The sequence below is a fragment of the Neofelis nebulosa genome, chromosome 8 (assembly GCF_028018385.1).
Source record: "Neofelis nebulosa isolate mNeoNeb1 chromosome 8, mNeoNeb1.pri, whole genome shotgun sequence".
Taxonomy (NCBI): domain Eukaryota; kingdom Metazoa; phylum Chordata; class Mammalia; order Carnivora; family Felidae; genus Neofelis; species Neofelis nebulosa.
In genome coordinates, this window is record NC_080789.1 from 63,419,091 (window position 1) to 63,439,100 (window position 20,010).

Below are 20,010 nucleotides of genomic sequence, written 5' to 3' on the forward strand. Positions count from 1 at the left end.
GCTACCAAATGCCTGTTTTTGAAGGAATTTTGTAACATTTCACCCCACCAGGACTACCTGAACTAAGAAAGAGCTGCTCTCTCCCGTCCCTTAATTGAGTGGCTTCCTGAAATGATCAGGAAACTGACAGAACTGAAATGATCAGGAAACTGACAGAACAGTCCACCCCGAACTCAGGGACTCCTGCAGCTTGGTCCCTGGGTGTGGAGTGTTTCTCCAGGGATCACAGGGGTTGGGGAGACCCAGTATGGGGTGGACAACCTTATTCGGGAGCAAAAACGTGGCTGCAGGAACTGCCAGCTGCCTGAAAAGGTTTTTACTGTTGAAAAGGCAACATCAAGGTCACCACCAACCACCACCCCCCGCAGGCCTCACCCAGAGAAAGCCGCAGACAATACCCCTGCTGAGGGCCATGCAGACTCTGTGTGGTTGCTTCCATTATCTTCCTATGGTTCGTTCCGTTGCTGAACAGCTGGGGTCCCGACAGTGACCCAAAGAATGACTCCTGGAACTTCTTTCTTGGATCTAGATGTTTGAAGACACCATGTTCTTTCCAAGCCTCCTCTTCTCTGGCATGAACACTTCGGCTCCTCACTACCACCAACCCAATAATGGGAGATGGGTTCTCTTGGGAGGAAACCTTGGGTTTTCAGATGGGTCTTCTCTGGATAAAGCCAGGCATTGCCTTTGCTCCTCACTGATAGATAAACAAAATGGAGGAAGCCCTGGAAAAATAAAGCTAGGAGATCTCTGAAGGGGATAAGTTTCCTGCTCCTTAATTAAGAGCACAGATAAATGCCAGATTAGACCACTCCAGTCTGCAAGGGCAGCATATTCCGCTTGCTATCAGAAATGCTTTGTTCCCACGAAGGGTTGGAGATCTCTATTCTACAAATTGCCCATGGCCCCTGGCCCTTTAGCACTAGGAAAGGAGATAGTGGAGAGACGCCCTTTTCCGGTGTCCTGGGCTCGACAGGATAAAAGGAGGCAGCACTCTGGGTGCCCCGTCAGAGTGTTCTCTATCCGTTGGTATTCTCTCCGTCAACTCCATCCTTCCCACCATGAGTCGCCAGCTGAACATCAAGGCTGGTGGTGACAAGGGTGGCTTCAGTGGGCGCTCAGCCGTGGTGCTGAGGAAGGCTGTGGGCAGTATGGCTTCTTGCCGTGCCGCTGGCAAAGGACCTGGGGCTGGCTTCGGCAGTCGGAGCCTCTATAGTCTTGGAGGGAATCGGTGTATTTCCTTCAATACGGCTGGCGGTGGTGTTTGGACTGGAGGTTACAGCTTTGGGCCTGGCTCTGGATATGGAGGGGGCCGGGCCACTGGCTTTGCTGGCAGCATGTTTGGCAGTGTGGCCTCAGGGCCCGTGTGCCCATCCATGTGCCCACCCGGGGGCATCCACCAGGTCACCATCAACAAGAGCCTCCTGGCCCCCCTCAACGTGGAGCTGGACCCTGAGATCCAGAGAGTGCGCACCCAGGAGTGGGAGCAGATCAAAGCTCTGAACAACAAGTTCGCCTCCTTCATCGACAAGGTGGGTCTCACAGGAGGAGGACGAGACAGTCCAGTGAGATGGGAACAAATCCCTGTTGCCTGGGAGTAGACAGGGCACAGTGGATGGAAAGGTGGCAGCTGGGTGTCAGGAAGGGCTCTCTGATCATAACATCTTGTAAGCTAGGTAGCACAAAGAGATGAATGAATGTGCTGCTTTCTTGGGGGATTTTGCAAAGAAGGGTGGAGAATTGAGTGAAGCATAGCCCCACCTTGAGAAAGAAGTGCTGGGTTTCTGGAGGACAACTTGATGAATCTCCAGCTCTTTAAAGAAGACAAGGTAGGATCAGCACTATTGGGAGGGGAGGGCTCACAATACAGAAGAAACCCTTGACTGAGTCATCAGGGGGAGCATCTCCCAGGTGCTGAGTCAGGTGACGGAAGAAAGCTATGGAATTTCCTTCTTCCTCGAGATTTCAGGGATTGGTTTTGTCCAGAAGGCTATGGAATGAGCACTTGTAAAGGTCTAGTTTGCATGGAATCCCATGAGTGGAGAGTCAGCACTTAAGCCAAACGACTTTAGAAAAATTCATATAACCTGGGAGTCAATGGCCCATGTCCATGGACACAATAGCCTCCATTGTGGTCCCAGGTGCGGTTCCTGGAGCAGCAGAACCAGGTGCTGGAGACCAAGTGGGAGCTGCTACAGCAGCTGGACCTGAACAGCTGCAGGAAGAACCTGGAGCCCATCCTCGAGGGCTACATCAGCAACCTACGGAAGCAGCTGGAGACACTGTCTGGGGACAGGGTGCGGCTGGACTCGGAGCTGCGGAACGTGCGGGACGTGGTGGAGGACTACAAGAAGAGGTGAGCACGGACCACCAAGGTCATAAGTCATATTCCCAGAGGCTTCTTGGCAAACCCAATCTCTGTGCCACTATTTCTTTTTTTCTTTTTTTTCAACTTTTTTTTAATTTTTTTAATTTTTTTAATTTTTGGGACAGAGAGAGACAGAGCATGAACAGGGGAGGGGCAGAGAGAGAGGGAGACACAGAATCGGAAACAGGCTCCAGGCTCCGAGCCATCAGCCCAGAGCCTGACGCGGGGCTCGAACTCACGGACCGCGAGATTGTGACCTGGCTGAAGTCGGACGCTTAACCGACTGCGCCACCCAGGCGCCCCTCTGTGCCTCTATTTTGGTGGGGAGGGAGCAAGCACCAGGGCCAGGGGCTCACACCCCTCCCCTGGTTGTGACACAACAGCTTGCTCTGTTGATAAGAACGTCCTATCTGGTTGATTGGAAGGTGTTCCATGCTCATTGATCCACTGACTGGTTCAGTGGCCAGTTTAGGGAGCCTAATGGACACTGGGATATTTTCCTAGGATCCAGAGAGTGGAATATAAATGAGGCAACTCAGGGACATAGTCCTGCCACTCCCAGTCTGTGCAACGCTAGGAGATCCAGCAGGGACTCTGCACCCAAGCATTTGCCCGGACAGTGGGAAGGGAAAGTTACTTGGCCAGTGGGACTGAGGTCTCTGCTATTCTCTCTCCTTTCTCCCAGGTATGAGGTGGAGATTAATCAGCGCACAACAGCTGAGAATGAGTTTGTGGTGCTCAAGAAGGTAAGAAAGAGAAGAGCCTATGGACCTTGGTCTCTTGCACCCCTATCTGAACCGCCTCCACTCAGGACTCCAGCCCAGGCCTCCTCGGGAGGGGCTTACGCCTAAATGGGGACAGAGTCATTGTTCTGGCCTCTAGCAAGTTGGAGAGACAGGACACACACCCAGGGGATGGGCAGAGAGACAGACAGCAGAGAATTCTGGCCTGGGAGTCAGGAATCTCTGGTCCAGCTTGACCTTCTTGTGTGACTTGGGGAAACTCATTCTGCCTCTCTGGGCATTGTTTTTCTCCAATGTAACAAGCAACATTCCCCTTTCCCTATTTTCAGAGAGTAAGTGAGTATGAGAAAAAGCAATATTGAGTGATTTTATTCAACCATATGCTTCCATTTGCAGGCAAAAAAATAGGAAATCAGATGGCTCTGGGATCAGGGACAGGGAAAGCTGATGAGATGGGATGGTATTGACTGAATGTTCTGGACACCTCTTGGCAGGATGTGGATGCAGCCTACACGGTCAAGGTGGAGCTTCAGGCCAAAGTAGACTCTCTGGATAAAGACATCAAGTTCCTCAAGTGTTTGTATGACGCGGTGAGGATACTCCTACCCTTTCCCCACCCTGCCTCTTGCCAGCTGGAGGCTTCACTTGGCTCTTCCCTGGGATGCCAATTAGAAGGATTTAGAATAAATAGAATGAAGCCTGTTTTTATAGAAAGGTGCAAAACTCTGCACTGCGAGACCACGGAAGTGTAAGATCTTGGTCCCCAGAAGCCATATACATAAGAGACAATCCCACCTGGACTATGATAGTGACCTTGTGTGCAGGCAGGAAAAAATGACCTTGTGAAGTTCTACTCAAGCACAGGTTCTTAACCCTGTGAGTTATGGGAAATGCCGTTGACTGTCTGCTGCCCATGTGGGGTATATCCTGCTGCTGTGAGCCTTCTCCCTCGGCTCCAACAGACAGATCTGGAGCAGGCACTTCTTCCCACCACGTCAGCCCAGAAGACTAATAAGCAGCAGAGGGAGGCTGGGTGACACTGACTCTCCTCATCTCTCAATTCAGGAGATGGCCCAGATCCAGACTCATGCCAGCGAGACCTCTGTTATCCTGTCCATGGACAACAACCGGGATCTGGACCTGGACAGCATCATCGCCAAGGTCCGAGCTCAGTATGAGGAGATCGCCCTGAAGAGCAAGGCAGAGGCTGAGGCCCTGTACCAGAGCAAGGTGGGCACCAGGGGGATCGCTGTCCTCCACCAGCCTCTCCTTTCCTGGGAAGGGACACCTCCACCAGTGAATTCAAGAGCCATCTTTGTAGATGTGCTGAAAGAAAGAATGGTTACAACCAATGCTTTAACCACATCCTACTCGAAAAGAATTCTTAGTAGAGACTATTATCCAAGGTAAAACATAAAATTGGTGTGGATGGGCATATTCAACGGAGAGGGACAGGCAATCCTTTGACGGAAGAAAGAAGAGAGGTGTTCCTGCTGTAAAACAAATGTGTTTCCAGGGATTATGGCATGTCATTATGGGCCAGAAGAGTAACAAATATGGGGGAGAGTAACTAGGGAAGACCCAGGGTGAGGTGGGGAGGGAAGAGGAAGCCCCGAGCTCTTTCCTAATCAGTGTGGGGAGACTTCCAAGATGAGGAAGTGAAAGTCTAGGCACCTTCTGGGCAATGGCAATTATGTTTGGAGGAGACTCTACCTGGGTGCTCTTCGGGGCTTCACACCTGCCATGCTCTGCCCCCCCTTGTCATGTTTGTTAAATCCCACTAACAGCAAAGATCACAGGTTCCTCGTCCCCTGTCCATGGATATGTCATCCCCTCTTCTCTGGAGGACTGGGCAAGGGGAGAGGGGAAGATATGAGCTACGAGCCCCGAGCCAACAATCCCGCCATCTTAAGGGTACACATGGCCGTCAGTTTCCTGGCTCTCCACTTGTCGCTGAGAAAGGGCTATGGGAGAATTTATGTTCTGTGGGGACAGGGACTTCACCTATCCTGCTCACTGCTATGTCCTCCAGTACCTGGAGCAGAGCCTGGCCTATGCAGATGCTTCTGTAAAGAGGTGCTAAACAAGCTGAAAGCACTTCTTAGATTTTGAAAGTGCTTAATAAATGTGACTTACGTCTTTCTTTCATCCAGCTGAGGAAAGAACACAAGCAGAGCAATGAGAAATGATGGACCCAGCACACGGGCTCTGCTTAGAGAAGGGGGTGGACTTCTGGGCCAGAACCACCACAAAACCCCAGGCCCCCGCTCTATCACTTCCTGCTCTGGAACCACCTCCCCTGGTTGGTCCCAGCCATGGGATTGTTTGCTCAGGACCTTTCCCCTACTTCAAGTTGGGGGACAGGGGATGCAGTCCTGTCTCATAACCAACTTTCTATCTCTGGGAAACCAGATCCAAGAGCTGCAGCTGGCAGCCGGCCGGCACGGTGATGACCTCAAACACACCAAGAGCGAGATGTCAGAGCTGAACCGGCTTATCCAGAGGATCCGGTGTGAGATTGCCAATGTGAAGAAGCAGGTGGGCAGCAACTTCACAAAGATTGTCAAGTTCTTGGTGAAGTTCAATTTCATCCCCTGCGACGGAGAAACTGGAGCCCACCCTTTTGCACAAAGCACATCTCCCAACCTGGGCGTGGGAACCCCTCAGCCATCCACTGTCCCTGCTTCCCACCTGCCTCTGTACCCCTGTGGTCAGAGCTGGCACTGTGCTCAGGATTGGGAAATGCCTTGAGCTTACCTCATCTGACTCCCAGTTCATAGGTAAAGAAGATGAGCTGGAGAGGGAAAGTGACTTGCCCAAGGTCTCCAGCTGGTCATCAACAGAGCCAACATTAGAAATCAGGTTTCCTCTTTCTTTTTTCCCTCTTTCTCAGACCTTTTCTATGTGAAACACACCTGCGGTACAACCCTTCGGATGTGCCCTCTGGCGGCAGCTCCCACACCCCCTTCTCCCAATGGACACTCAACACATGTGGGATGTGTGGGGAATGCATCCCGGGCCCCTCCATGGCCACGTTAAGTTCCTGCCCTCCGGGTGGGGCGTAGTCCTGGTGACGGAGGGAGGACAACAGCAGATGAAGCCCTCCTGGGTGGCCCTGCCCTGTACCACGTGGGATGTCCACTTCAGCTGGGGGATCCTGTCTCACCTGGAAGCAGCAAGACTTAAACACCATGTCAGTGGGGAGCTGATTTTAAGGTGGTGGGGAATCCTTCCTGTCCTGGTCCTCCCCAAAGAACCAGGTCAACTCTGCCAGTGACGGAGTCACCAAACTGAAAGATCAGAGCCTCCTCTCCTCCCTGAGGCCTCTACTCCAGGCGATGTGGGGGAGCCGGGGAACAGTTTTCCTCCCCATCAGTACATGGCATCACAGTGCTGCTAGGTGTTTGTCAGAATCTAGTTTCTGAGGTTGTAGTTGTGATTTCAGGCCTTTAACCTCCTGCTCTAAGGGAAGCCTCCTTCACCCAATTCAGGCTGCCAAGGGGGGAGCACTGAGCCAGACTCCCTGCAGAGTGCTGGATTGGTCCAGAAATGCTTGCTCTTGGTGCTAACAGGTAGCAAGGGTCCTGACTGGGAGCTGTCCTGCAGGCAGGAATCTGACTACAGTGGCACATTGGCATGCTGTCTGCTCCTTAGAGGCGTTCTGGCTGGGGTCTCAGCGTGATTCTCTTGGACCTGGTGTCCTTTGAATTTATAGCCACTGGTGGCCTCCAACCCCAGGGACTAGACAACTTTGCGAGCATCAAAGTTTTTTTCCTATACTCATGAAATGTAACTGCTTCAACAGCTTCTCACACCAATTCCTGTAAATATCCATCTGCGACAGAAAATAGAGGAGACCCAAGGTCTAGTGCTGGCTCTGCAGCTTTTAATTGCTGTCACCTCGGGCCTCATCTGTAAAGAATGGGGGTTGTGCTACCTAACCCAGAAGATCTAAAAACTATCTTGCCTTCTGATGATCTCCCTGGTCTTTGGCTTTCAGTGTGCCAACCTGGAGACGGCCATCGCCGATGCCGAGCAGCGGGGCGACAGTGCCCTGAAGGATGCCCGGGCCAAGCTGGATGAGCTGGAGGCCGCCCTGTACCAGGCCAAGGAGGAGCTGGCCCGGATGCTGCGGGAGTACCAGGAGCTCATGAGCCTGAAGCTGGCCCTGGACATGGAGATCGCCACCTACCGCAAGCTGCTGGAGGGCGAGGAGTGCAGGTGGGGGGGTGGGGGGGGGGAAGCAGGGGAGAAGGGGCTGTGGGTGGCTCGCTGCTAGGCTGGGGACATTTGGGAAGTGGAAGATGAACAACATGAGCACAAGGTGGTGGTTTGACTGGGGAGCTCAGCTTCCCTTGCTTCCTGTGATGGAGGTCAAACATGAAGCAAATAGCATGAGGGGTGCTCTGAAAATACCAGGTGGGGTCACACAGAAACCCCAGATTGGGTTTCATCACTAGCTTTGCCACGCACAAGCTCTGCAGTCCTGGTAAACCATTGAGCGTCTCTGCATCTTTATGTTCTTACCTGTAAAATGAGATCATAATCCCCATCTTGAGGAGTGTTTTAAGGATGAATGAAAATAATCTACGTGTTAAAGCAGGTGCCCATCCAGGTTTAGCTGAATGTAGACACTTCCTTGAGGTTTTATCCTTCTCTAACTTTCTATCTTACAGGATGTCTGGTGAGAATCCATCATCTGTGAGCATCTGTAAGTGTCCATGAGAGATGGGTTGGGTGGGGACTCTGGCTGGATGGGAAAGCTGTGGACACCAGGATAGGGCGATGCCACCTCCTTTAGTGGTTCTGCCCCACCCCCAATCTGGGAATTTCTGCAACTGTCTTTTGAAGCTTCTCTGGCTTCAAAGGAAACCTATTTCCCTTTGTCCCATGGCAACAGTGACTGAAGTCATGCTTACCCCATTTCCTTCCTGTCTCTTCCCAGGGCGTTGTCATCCAGAGAGAGGGTTAACAATGTGCACAGGGGCAGGGACGCCTGGGTGTCTCAGTTGTTTAAGCGGCTGACTCAGGTCATGATCTCACGGTTTGTGAGTTTGAGCCCTGCATCGGGCTCTGCACTGACAGTGTGGAGACTGCTTGGGATTCTCTCTCTCTCTCTCTCTCTCTCTCTCTCTCTCTCTCCCTTTCTCTCTCTCTCTCAAAAATAAATAAAATAAACTTTAAATAACAAGTTAAAAAAAAAAGAATGTACACTGGGCGCCAAATAGTCCAAGAATCTCCAGGAGGACAGGGATCGCATCTGTGCTGTGTGGTCCTCACCTCACGCGGAGCCTGGCACATCGCAGGGTGTCTGTGGGTCTTTGTGATGTTTCCAGGCTGCTGAAGGTTGCTGGGGGTTGAGGGGGGATGGCTTCTTTCCTGACTGACCCTCACTGCCCTTCTTCTCTGTTCTCGGCCCTTCCTCCTCAGCTGTCATCAGCAGCGGTGGAAACAGTTACTACCACCCCGGCACCTCTGGCAGTGTTGACACGGGGCCCAGTGGCCTGGCGGGCAGCTCCAGCAGCACTTGGGCCGGACAGTCCAGGGCCAAAGGGGCACGAGTGGGAGACCTCAAGGATGCCCGGGGCAAGAGCGCCCCCTCCAGGAAAGCTACCCGATAAGCCCCCGGCACCTAGGAGAAGAGAGATCTTGGACACCACCCTACCTGGAGTTGTCTGCTGTCCCCCACCCTCCACCCCCGAGTCCCGGGACTGTCTGTAGTGCACTCGGCCACCCATGCCATGTCTCCCCTGACTGTCCTGTTTCCTCAGGTACCGCGTGGACTCTGACTTCTTGTTTCCCCTTACTGCCTTCAGGAGGCTTTGGGGCACAGGCTCCAATTACCTTCTTGGCCCTGGGAAGCTCTGGTTCTCCCTGGAAGAAGAGGGGAAGGGGGTGGCGGAGAGGGAAGGGAGGGGAGGGGAGGGGAGGGGGGAATAGTCTTGCTGTGTGCTGAGGCTGAGGCTCATTCCATGTGCACCCAGGAGGCAAGCGGTCAGCCAGCCCTTGCCTGTCCCCTCAGAAAGGTCTTTGCCGAATGACTCCATTATTTAGGAGAAAAGGTGTCCTCTCTCAGACCACCAGCTGTATCTGTCTCTACAAAGCCAAGTGACAGAGAACGTAGGGATCTCCTGCCACCTTGGGTCACCCACCACTCCTCCCTTACTGGTAATAGCTACAACCATATGCTAAGCACCTGCTACGTGCCAGGCTCCCCTCATGCCTGTCTTTCTTACCCAACCTGCTGGGTGGATGCAACCAGCATCCTCAGGACAGAGGAGAAGCCCCATCCTCTGAGAGGCTGTAGAATCTGTCCCTGTGACCCACGAAGTACCAGGGCCACGAGTCAAGCCCAGGTCTGGCTGACTCCAGGGTCTATATACTTTCCATGGCATATCACTGCCTCTTTCACAAAGGGAGTTTTTTTGAACCCATGGTTCTTTTGATGAGGGCAGCATGATTATGTTGCCTTTTTGTTGAGGACTGTGGGTGTGTGACTTATCTTGAGTGCTCTCTCTGGGGCTGTATCCTGCTGTGCTTGTGATTCTCAATTCTTATTGCTATGAGCTGTGCTTGGTGGGGGGAGCTTGATCTATCTCTGATGGTACTGCCCAGGCCAGAAGTCATGGCTCTTGATGTAAATATTCCTAAAAATGGTCACACCCAGTCTCTTCTTTGCTTGAGTTAAGAACTCTGGGTTCCTGCTGTACATTCAATAAACTGCCCTTGAGTAATATCAGAGGTACACTCTTGTCAGTGTGTCAATCTCACCAAATTGCTCACCTCCTAATGATAATGGGCCCCGCCCCACCCACATGCACCAGCCTTTAGAAAGTCAGGAGGCAGATCAGAGCAAGCTGCTCTGGAGGTCATCGCAGGCTGATGGGACAGATGGACATAGATGCAAATCATGTCCTCGTACAAATCAGGGAATGGCAGTCCCAGGCAACAATGCTGAGAAGAGACCAGGATGTAGAAGCTAAGCAAAGAAAGCTTCCTGGAGGAGGAGGAAAGTTTAATCAAATAACTAGAAAGATAGGCACATAGATTCTTGGAGAGAGAACTTAAAGCACACCATCACGGTAGGTTTGGGGATAGCTTTTGTGTGCTTATTTTGGTGGGGAGTGGGAGGTCTTAGATTTTCCAAAGTGAGCAGTGGGGCTGGATGGGGTTCCGAGTTCCTCAGCTTTGGCCTGCAGAATTCAGCCCTCTGGTTGGCTTTCTGATCTATCTGGTATCATAAATGTGCCTGAGATGTTTGCCCCTCCAGCCCTTAGGGTAACAGGGGCAGGCCTTGCGAGGGCGGGTCCTCTCGTCCCAAGCTGCCACCTCCATGGACCTCACTGTGCCTTTCATGTATTAAGGAGGTCCCCTTCTGTGTGTGCCAAGATGCAATAAACCTTGGGAAGCACAAGAGCCCAAGAGTCTGGTGGGCTTTCTGCCCAAATGCCTCTCTCTGATGTCACCGCTGTCATCACTGTGGGTACCAGAAATAGTGCCCTGGGAGTTATGGGGGCTCTGTTCTGGCTCAGCCACTAACCATCACCTGTTGCACTCAGACCAGCTGATAAAAGCTGTGGACCATCCCCCCTGAAAAAAGGTACAGAAATGTGTCTGCATGTTCAGAGGTTTGCAAACCCACAAAGCCCATCCACGGACTCTGTGGGTCATGAACCCCTAAAGCCCTTCCCAGCACTGATGCTCTGCCTTTCTCCAAAGACCAAATTCCCAGTGACCCAGTAAGAGAGGCTGTGGGGAGGGGATGGGTGGATGGGATCTGTAACATGAAACAGCCTTCAGAGGAACCCATGAGCCATTCATGGGGTTTACCTCCTCTAGGGCCACAGTGCAGACATACCTCTGGCCATGGGGTGGTAAGGCCTGGGTGCTGTGCCCAGTCCTGGGTGCACAGTGAAGGAGTCTAGGTAGATGTGATTTTGAGGGACTGAGGCAACATGTCCTGTGCTGAGGTGTTGAGGAGAGCAGAGTGGAAGCTCCTTTGGTTGCAGTTTATCCACCTGAGAAATGGACAGATTCTTTGTTATCTGGGGCTGACTTAAGATCCTGAGAAATGCACAGGGGTGACTGTGCTGTTGCTTTGGGACTCAATTTGGAGATCCCTTTGAAGCCTAAGAAGGAGAAATCGTAGAGGTAGGACCAGTGGTGACCGACTTCAATTCTGTAGGTCTAACTTCAGCACACAGGACAAAGAGACCAGAAGGAACAGGTGTGCATGGAATTTTTGGTTGGAGAGCAGCCCCGGGGAATGAGGGAGTGTCCACACTGTTTGGGAGGGTAAGCATCTGGTTTACTTGCTCTGTGTAGACCTCCAATGAAGATGTATTTAGGAGCTGAATCATCTATCCAGGTGATGCTCGTACTCACACAGCTTCTGTGCACGGACTGTCATTTGCACCTTTCATTACCTGGACAACTCTTAATGCTCCTTTGAGATTCCATTCAGGTTCCCACTCCTTCTGGAAACTTCCATGAATCCCTAGGCTGGGCTGAGTGCCTATTTTCTAGGATCTTGCAGTGCCCATTGCTTACTCCAACGTGACATTTCCACACGTGATTGAGATGTTCTCTCTGTGTGACTGATTCCATCAGGGTCAGACTTGGGGGCTTCAAGGGCAAGGACTGCCTTATTCTTTTCTGGGCTTTACACTTAAGGGAGCTTTACCTAACAGAGGCACCTAGGAGATAATGCTCCTAGGATCTTTTTACCTAGCACAAATACGTTCAAAAGATTTGGGGGAGTAAAACCCATGCATTTATGGCCATTTTGACAAGGATGCCAATGCCATGCCTAGACATACTGGGACAATTGGCTAGCCACATGTAAAAGAATGAAGTTGGACACCCACTTCTCGTCATATACAAAAATTACATCAAATGGATCAACAAGCTAAATATAGGAGCTAAACCCATAAATCTCTTAGAAGAAACATAGGAATAAATCTTCATGACTTTGGATTTGGTAAAGGATTCTTAGATATGACATCAAAGCACAAGCACCTAAAGAAAAAATAGATGAGGTTGGACTTCAAAATTTAAAACTTCTGTACATGAAACAACACTATCAAGACAGTGAAAAGAAAACCCACAGAATAAGGGAAGATCTTTGTAAATCAAACATCTGCTAAAGATTTAGTATTCAGGACATATAAGGAACTCGTAGCACTTAACAACAAAGGACAAACAACCCAACCAAAAATTGAGCAAAGGACTTTAATGGACTTCTTTTTTCCAAGATCTACAAATGGCCAAAGAGCACATAAAAGGGTGCTCAACACAATTAGTCATGAGGGAAATGCAAATCCAAACCATAGTGAAGTACCATTTCACACCCACTGGGGATGGCTGTAATAAAAAAAAATAATAATGGAAAATAAAAAGTGTTGGCAAGCATGAGGAGACATTGGAACCTTTGTACATGGCTGGTGGGAATGTAAAATGGTTCATCATTGTGGGAAATGACTGGGCAGTTCCTCATAGAGTTAAATGTAGGGTTGTCATATGAGCAATTCTACTCCTTGGTATGTATATCCTAAAGAATTGAAAACAGGCGTTTAAGCAAATTCATGTACATGTGTGTTTATCACAGCACTGTTCGCAATAACTAAAGGCAGAAACACATTGCTGTGGTCTGAGTGTTTGTGTGTCCCCCAAATTCACATGTTGAAATCCTAACCCCCAAAGACGGTGATGTTAGGAGATGGGGTGGTACTTAGGTTATGAGGGGGGAGCCCTCGTGAGTGGGATCAGTGTTCTAATAAGACACCCCACAGAGCTCCCTAGCCCCTCTACCATAGGAGGACATAGTGAGAAGTAGGTGGCTATGAACCAGAAAGAGGACCTCTTCCACAATGTGACCATACTGGTGCCTTGACCTTGGACTTCTCAGAAGGACTCAGAAGGACTTCTCAGAATCGTGAGAAATAAATTTCTGTTGTTTATAAGGTGCCAGTCTGTGGTGTTTGTTATAGCTGTTATAGCAGCCTAGAAGGGTAAGACATAGCCCAAATGTCCAACAATGAGCGAATAGATAAAAAAAATTGTGGTATATCCTTTGCAATGGGATGTTATTCAGGCATAAACAGGAGTGAAGTACTGATACGTGCTACAATATGGACGAATCTTGAAAACACGGTGCTAAGTGAAGGAAGGCAGACATGAAAGGTCACACATTGTATGATTCCACTCATACAAAGTGTCCAGAATAGGTAAATCCATACAGACTTGGTTGCAGGGGTTGGGGGAGGGGCAGAGCCTGCCAGTGGGTACTGCATTTCCTTTTGGGGTGATGAAATGTATGGACCTAGACAGAGTGATGGTTGCACCAGAGTGATGGTGCATATACTAAATGCCACTGAATCGTTCACTTTAAAATGGTTACTTTTATGTTATGGGACTCTCACGCAAATAAAAAGTAAAATTTGGGGGTGGAGGGAAGCAAGAAAAAGACCAAAGAGACCATGTCCTTGGACTTTGCTCCCAGCTTTTCCCACCATATGGCAAATAGCAACCTGTGATAAAGATGGGGGAGCAGTCGGGCCCAGTAGGGGGACAGAGATAACTAACCTTCCATTTGATTGGTCAAGGACAAGCCCAGGGGATTTGCCAGCCTGTCTTCCTCTGTCCCCAGTATGTGGCCAATGCCTGGCCCAGAGTGGTTGCTAAGAAGACGGCAGTCAGTGTGTGTGCTCTGCCTCCTGGAGCCACAGCTGCTCTCCCCCACCTCTCCTCCCTGTGCCTTTTCCCTCTGCCTGGAACCCTCCTGTTTCCTCATCTTCACAAACCTTCTCCCTCTCTTCCAAACTTGGTATCATGTGCGGCTCTCACTGATTCGTCCGTGTGCATTGGCAGAGAAGCTCTCGGTGAAATGGATGCTCTGTGACCTTGAGAAGTCACCTTGTCCATCCTACTGCCCCCCTCCCCCCAGGAAGAGATGTTCTTTCAGGCCCAACTAGCCAGAACCTCTCCTACTTTTGTGGTTTCAGGGATGTTGAAAGAATGAATGAATTTGATTCCCTCAAATTGTCACCAGCTGGGAGTCACCATGTTGCCCCTCATGGCTATTATTGAAAACGAATATAATGAAAATGGGACACTGACCTGTGTGCCACCAATGGAGAGGAACAGAGAGCTAGTCCAACAGGGGCCCCTTGTCATCAGAAACCAGTGTATACATGCACAGACACATGCTCATTGGCCCACAGACCCATGTCTTCAGAAGATACCCCAAATATGTAACAGCCAGTACAGTCAGGCACTAGCCCATCACAGTGGATGTCAGCCACACACCACTGGGACAGCCAGGCCACTCCCTGCTGGCTGGCCACCCATTCTGCCCATGTCCATGGTCACGACCACTCACGCACAGATGTGCACCTACACACGTCCTCCCACATGGGCTGGGAGAACATGACATCAGGGAAAAGCCGATATATGTGAGAAACACGTAGCTACCTCACAAGCACCCCCCGCCACCTACCTTCACCTGAGTCCCGACACTACATTAATGTTCTTCCGAAGAGCAAAGAAGGCTGAGAAGGAGAGCAGGAGTCAGATACAGCAGGCTGGAGGGTCTGTGCAGGAAGAAGAACAGGAGAAAATCTGTTTTTCACACTGAGGTTGAGATGACAGAGGGACAGCAGGGACCAGGAACTGGAACTTGAGGGGAGGCTGGAGCTGGCCCTGCGCACCTGGAATAGGACAGGCACTTATACACAGGAAAGCCAGCACAGCGTAGAGGCTAAGAGTGCAGATGGCCACCAGGCCGTCCGGATTGGACCCTGGCTCCCCTACTTACGAGCTTAACTTCCTCGTGCCTCAATATCTTCATCTGTAAAATGGGTTGATAATAGTGCCCACCTCACACGCTGCTGTGAGGACTAAATGAGCTACCACACACGGATGGCTTAGAGTGGTGCCTGGCAGAGGTCACAGTGTGTGTTAGCTGTTATTAGTAGGATCAGTACCATCATTATCGTTGTTATTTACAAGGTGTCTCCCATCCACCTCTGGGAGCAGGTGGAACACATATGAGCATCCCCCTTTTTAGAGATGTGGAAACAGAGGCTTAGGAAGTTGGGAGACCTTCCCAAGGTCACCCGGCAGGACCAGGACCTGGTTCCTCACACTCCCAAATCCACACACTTCGTCAGAGGCTTCAGTGGGGCTGGAGGAAGGAGATGGCCAGCAAAGCCCAGGGGAGATGCTCCTGGCCACAGAGCTGAACGAGGAGGACGCCTCTCTGGCAGTCACACCACACAGTGGGAGTGGAGCTGAGTGTCTGGCGGGACAGCCCTCCTCCATCCTTTATACCCCAGCTCCTCTGGGGTGAGCTCACCTTTGGCCTTGCCAGCTGCAAACCTGCTGAACAGCTGTCCTGCCCCCATATGAGTGGCTCTGATTGCGGCCAAGTCCCCCAGGGACTGCGCTCCATCCAGCCACCTTGGGCCTGAGTGCCGCACCTGCCTGAAACTGCGGGGAGTACAAGGGTTCGAGGGGGACCTGTGGGGGGTCCACAGACCGCACGCTCACTTCCTGAGTCCATCTGCTGAGGAGGGCTGGCAGGATCGGAGCTGATGTCATCCAAACAACCCAGCTCATTCTCTCTAATTTTGGAGACAATTATTTTCTCCGAGAACCCTGCCCCTCTCAATGCCTCCAGCCTCTCCCCACCCCACTTTTCCTACCCACCCAGTAGTTACATTCTGCTTCCTCAAACTGTATTGCTCAGGGTCTACCTGGCTCAAGAGCCTTCAATGCCTCCCTATTACATACACAGCTTGGGATCTAGGGACCATCACCCATATTCGCCCTTTGCTAGTGCTTGCTCCAGCTGGAGGGCCCTTTCCTTACAAATGCCCTTCCTGGGCTGCTTTTGCCATTCCCCATTGTCAGCCCACCCAAACCTTTTTCCCTTAACAGACTAGAACCCAAACCCCCTCCTCCAGGCAGCCCTTGTGGATTTAGTGTCCCCAGGGCTCGCCTCCCCTCTGTGGCTTTCCTTTTTCTTTCAATCTCTAGTACCCTCTTGGATTGTACTTGATTTTCCCTTCTCCCTCTGAGGCTTTCTCTGGAGGTTTATCAGACCCCAGAAGGGAGCCAATGGGTCTTGACTGGGGCCAAGAGATCACAACGAGTGTGTCACACTGATCAGACACACAAAAAGCTGTGTAATTAAATTCTTTGTGTAAATAAAGTAACCTGTTTTGGCTATAAAACCGTACAGATGTAATTTATCTAACAGGCAATTAAAAATTTCCTTGAATGTTTAAGGAAAGCTAGATGTTCCTGGTAACGTGGGGGTTTGATTCTCTGATCTGAGACACTTCCCGACTCTTTCACAGATGAGTAAAACTGAGGCTCAGAGATGTCCATGCCTGTCTCAGAATATAATTCCCAGCTAGAAAACTCAGTGATCCTGGTACCTTGAAGGGTGTGAGGGCAAGGTGCAGTTGGGATACAAGATGTGGGAAATTGTAGCCTGTCTCTCCTGCCAGCCCCAAGGCCTCCCAAAGCAGGGGGCTCTGCCCCATCCAGCCCCTAAGTCTCCCTAAGTCTTAATTAAGCCTAGGGCAGGGCCTTCATAACCTTGCTGAACTGTGGTTCTATCCTGGTTTCCTTCTGTCCCTCCCTTTTTCCTCCAGCAAAAACACATGCACTCCAGGAGCCCTACCTGGGCCCACCCTTCCTGTGGGTGGCCCCGAACTCTCCTCCTTCCTCTCCTATCATCATCCTCATCAACAACATTGGGTGTTCCATTCCTGATGGCTAGTATCTGATTAACTAATTCATGCTAAAGTGTTAATGACTTGTTAATAGCTTGATGAGATGCTTTTCCCAGGGACACCTGCATTTGGATGGATCCAGAAATGAAGTGCTTTGAGGACAGGATACTTTATATTGCCCCCCACTCAGCACCTGGTAGGTGCTCAGTAAATATCTGATAAGTGGATCAATAGCAATAAATGTAATGTTTGAAAAGTGCTTCTTACTGAGTTTGGTACTTGGCAAGTGCTCGGTAGACAGTGACTACTATTATTATTATTATTATTATTATTTCTAGTGGCGAGTTTTCCATGATCAGGAATGGTCTGAGTGGACTGATTCTTCGAGCCTAGGATCTCTGGGGACAGCATCCCCTTCTTGTCCTCCAACAGCAGATGACACTGTATGGAGATGTAATGATCCAAACATCCTCTCCCAGAGGAGAGGAAGGAGGAGAGAGAGCAGAACAGGAGAGGACAGGTCGATTCCTAACTTCTACTTTACTCTGTACTTTTGGTACTTGAGAACATCGACTGAACACTGAATAAGTAGCAGGCATATACGGAGTGCTTCCCATGGGACCGTCACAGCTACCCCATCAGGAGTTTATTATCCCAGTTGTGTTGGGGAAGCTGAGGCTTGGAGAGGTTAAGCGCTGCTGGGTGGTGAGTGGGATCCAGACCCCTGGAGCCAGCTCCTGGTCTTGGCTCCTACCTGGTGGCATTCTAGGTGGATTCAAGCCCAAGGGCTCCCTGAAGATGCACCATCCATGCTGTTTGGTTAATTCTCCAACAACTGCCAGTCTTCTGGCAGTTAGGAAGGGATGCCCAGAGGCTGGTCTTGGGTCCTGAGGAGAGGTACAGGGGAAGGAGTCAACTGGGAGACATGGGACCCTCACCCAGGTCCTGGGCCCTCAGGGAACACAGCAGTACAGGTGTCAATGGACAGAGGGGTCCAGCACACAGAGGAGGAGATGGGGTTGAACCAGGGTCTTAAGCAAGGTTTTGAAAAAGCAGAGGATATGGATGAGAAGGCATGGGGAGAAAGGTGTTTCAGTCTGGTTAGGGATAGTGTGGCAGAACTGCGGAAGCACTTGAAGACGAGGCCTGTTGGGGAGATGTCCTTGGCTGAAGCAGGGAACATCAAGGACAGGGAGAGAGGACAAGGCAGGGCAGCAGCTGCAGGGACACTGAAGGTTGGATTGGTGAGCTGCAATGCATGTCACAGAAACACACAGCCAGCCATCAAGGGGACATCGTGTTAGGACAGGTTCCAAGAGCTGGGAAAGGCCTTTAACGTTAGACCACAAGCCCCCATGTCCCCTACACTGGGCACATGCCTGGCACACAGAAGCTCTCAATAGAGATAGAGGTTTACCGAAGGGAGAAAAGGAAGGATAGGGGAGGGCGGGAGGAGTAGCTAGGTGGTCTCTGATCTGGAGAACCTTCTACTTTCCTTACAAAGGAAAACTGAGATGACGTGACACAGCCTTCAGAGGGACCTCATGGGGGCTGCCCACAGAGCCACTGTCCTTCCAGAACACACTAAGAACATGCTAAGGGTTAGGGAGATAAAGGGGGGCACAGATATGGGCTGGGATGACCCAGGAAGACCTCTGGGAGAGGGAACAATAGAGCAGAGGTGGTGAAAGGGGAAGAGGGAAAGATGGATGGATGCCGGAGACACAAGGTGGGAAAGAGAGAAGGGAGGAAGAGAAAAGTTCTGGTAAGCCAGGAAGACAAAATGGCAGCGGGGTGGGTAAGGAGGAGTATGGGGGAGGAAGAGGGAATGGATTCCAGGCCAACTCCTAAACAGTGTGAGAGAGCCCCACACCAGCTTGGTTCCAGATTTTTCTCTCTCCAGTGGCTTCACCCAGCCAAGAGTCACGGCCCACCTTGGGGTCCCAATAGAGATCATTGGGTAAAGGCAATCTCTGGGGACAGAGCCGGACACAGGCAGAACAGGGGTCTTGGCAGCAATGGCATTCACAGGGGAGGACTGGGGCCCGAGTCAAGAGTCAGGCATCTGAGATGGCAGGGACAGCAGGCAGAGTTTGGGGCAAGGATCGCAGGCTGGAGCAGGACAGCAAGGTACTCACTGGGCTTGCGTGGGTCTGAAGAGACGCATAGGAGTTCAGTTTCACCTGGACAGCAGTTCCTCCACTTGAACTCTAAACAGATGGTTCCTGTCCTCAGCTTGTTCCTGCTCTTACTAACAGATACACAAGACAGAAATGAGCCAACGGACCACCCAGGAGTCCTTCCTTGAAGCCTCCAGGCCCTGGTGAGCCTCTCTCTGCCATCTCCCTGCCTCCTCTGAGTTGACTCCCTGAATTTTCAGCCACCTGCTCCAACTCCCTCCTCCTTTTCTTCATTCTGTCCAGTGTTTGTTACTAGACATCAATTGTGCCTTGCACAGCCTCCAGCCTGCCTTATTGGAGCTTGAGAGTCATGAAGTGCGGAGACCCCATTTCCTGGAGAACTGATGGAAGCATATGACCCCTCATGTCCTCATGAGGGTCACTCCATCCTTCACACCCCAGTACATAGGGCCACTGTCCTCTCTGGGTTAGAGGAAGAGGCCATCAGTGGGGTGTGTCTCCAGGAGACCAGAATGAATGGTCTCTTTCCGGTAAAGGCGAGGACACACCTATGGTTGGAGCCCCCAGACACTCTACCCAGGAGCCTACTCTGTCCAGGAAAGCCCATCCCCTTCCAGCTCCCTGAGCCCCCAGGAGGAAGCCCATAACCCAGAGAAGTTTAGTCAGGATGGTGAAGTGCCAGTGACATCCCCCTGGAGAGGCTGGGGCCTGGGGCAAATTACCCTATAAGAGCAGGTTAATTAGATAAAACCCAAATTACATGAGCAAGGCTTGCAAGCCCAGCAATTTGAAGGTTTCATGTTGTTTCAGAGGTGGGGAGGGCTTGATCTCTAGCTCAGCATAGAGAAAATGACTTCTTGCTCCCAGGCAAGCCAAACCCATGAATTAAGCTCTTGACTGCCCATCCACGAGCCCCAATGCCAAGCACATATAAGGAAGGGTGCCCTGCCAGTCCTCACTGCAAGCTGCAGAGCCCGTGTGGGACTTGGCCTTCACCCCTCCTGCATCTGACCTCC

General features: G+C 51.1%; 1 protein-coding gene across 1 annotated transcript; it reads left to right on the top strand.

Annotated features, from left to right (window-relative positions):
* Positions 1 to 999: 999 nt before the first annotated feature.
* Positions 1,000 to 9,856, top strand: KRT74 (keratin 74). Its single transcript, XM_058742679.1, has 9 exons — positions 1,000 to 1,532; positions 2,142 to 2,356; positions 3,054 to 3,114; positions 3,606 to 3,701; positions 4,177 to 4,341; positions 5,524 to 5,649; positions 7,112 to 7,332; positions 7,788 to 7,822; positions 8,542 to 9,856. Exons 1-9 carry the CDS (start codon positions 1,062 to 1,064, stop codon positions 8,730 to 8,732), a joined length of 1,581 nt encoding a protein of 526 aa, XP_058598662.1. The 5' UTR covers positions 1,000 to 1,061; the 3' UTR covers positions 8,733 to 9,856.
* The last annotated feature ends 10,154 nt before the right edge of the window (positions 9,857 to 20,010 follow it).

Bases quoted from the DNA above. Each gene is read 5' to 3' on its own strand.
- KRT74 (XM_058742679.1), top strand. From the start codon at position 1,062: ATGAGTCGCCAGCTGAACATCAAGGCTGGTGGTGACAAGGGTGGCTTC. The intron at 1,533-2,141 runs GTGGGTCTCACA...TTGTGGTCCCAG, and splicing joins TCGCCTCCTTCATCGACAAG to GTGCGGTTCCTGGAGCAGCA. The intron at 2,357-3,053 runs GTGAGCACGGAC...CCTTTCTCCCAG, and splicing joins GTGGAGGACTACAAGAAGAG to GTATGAGGTGGAGATTAATC.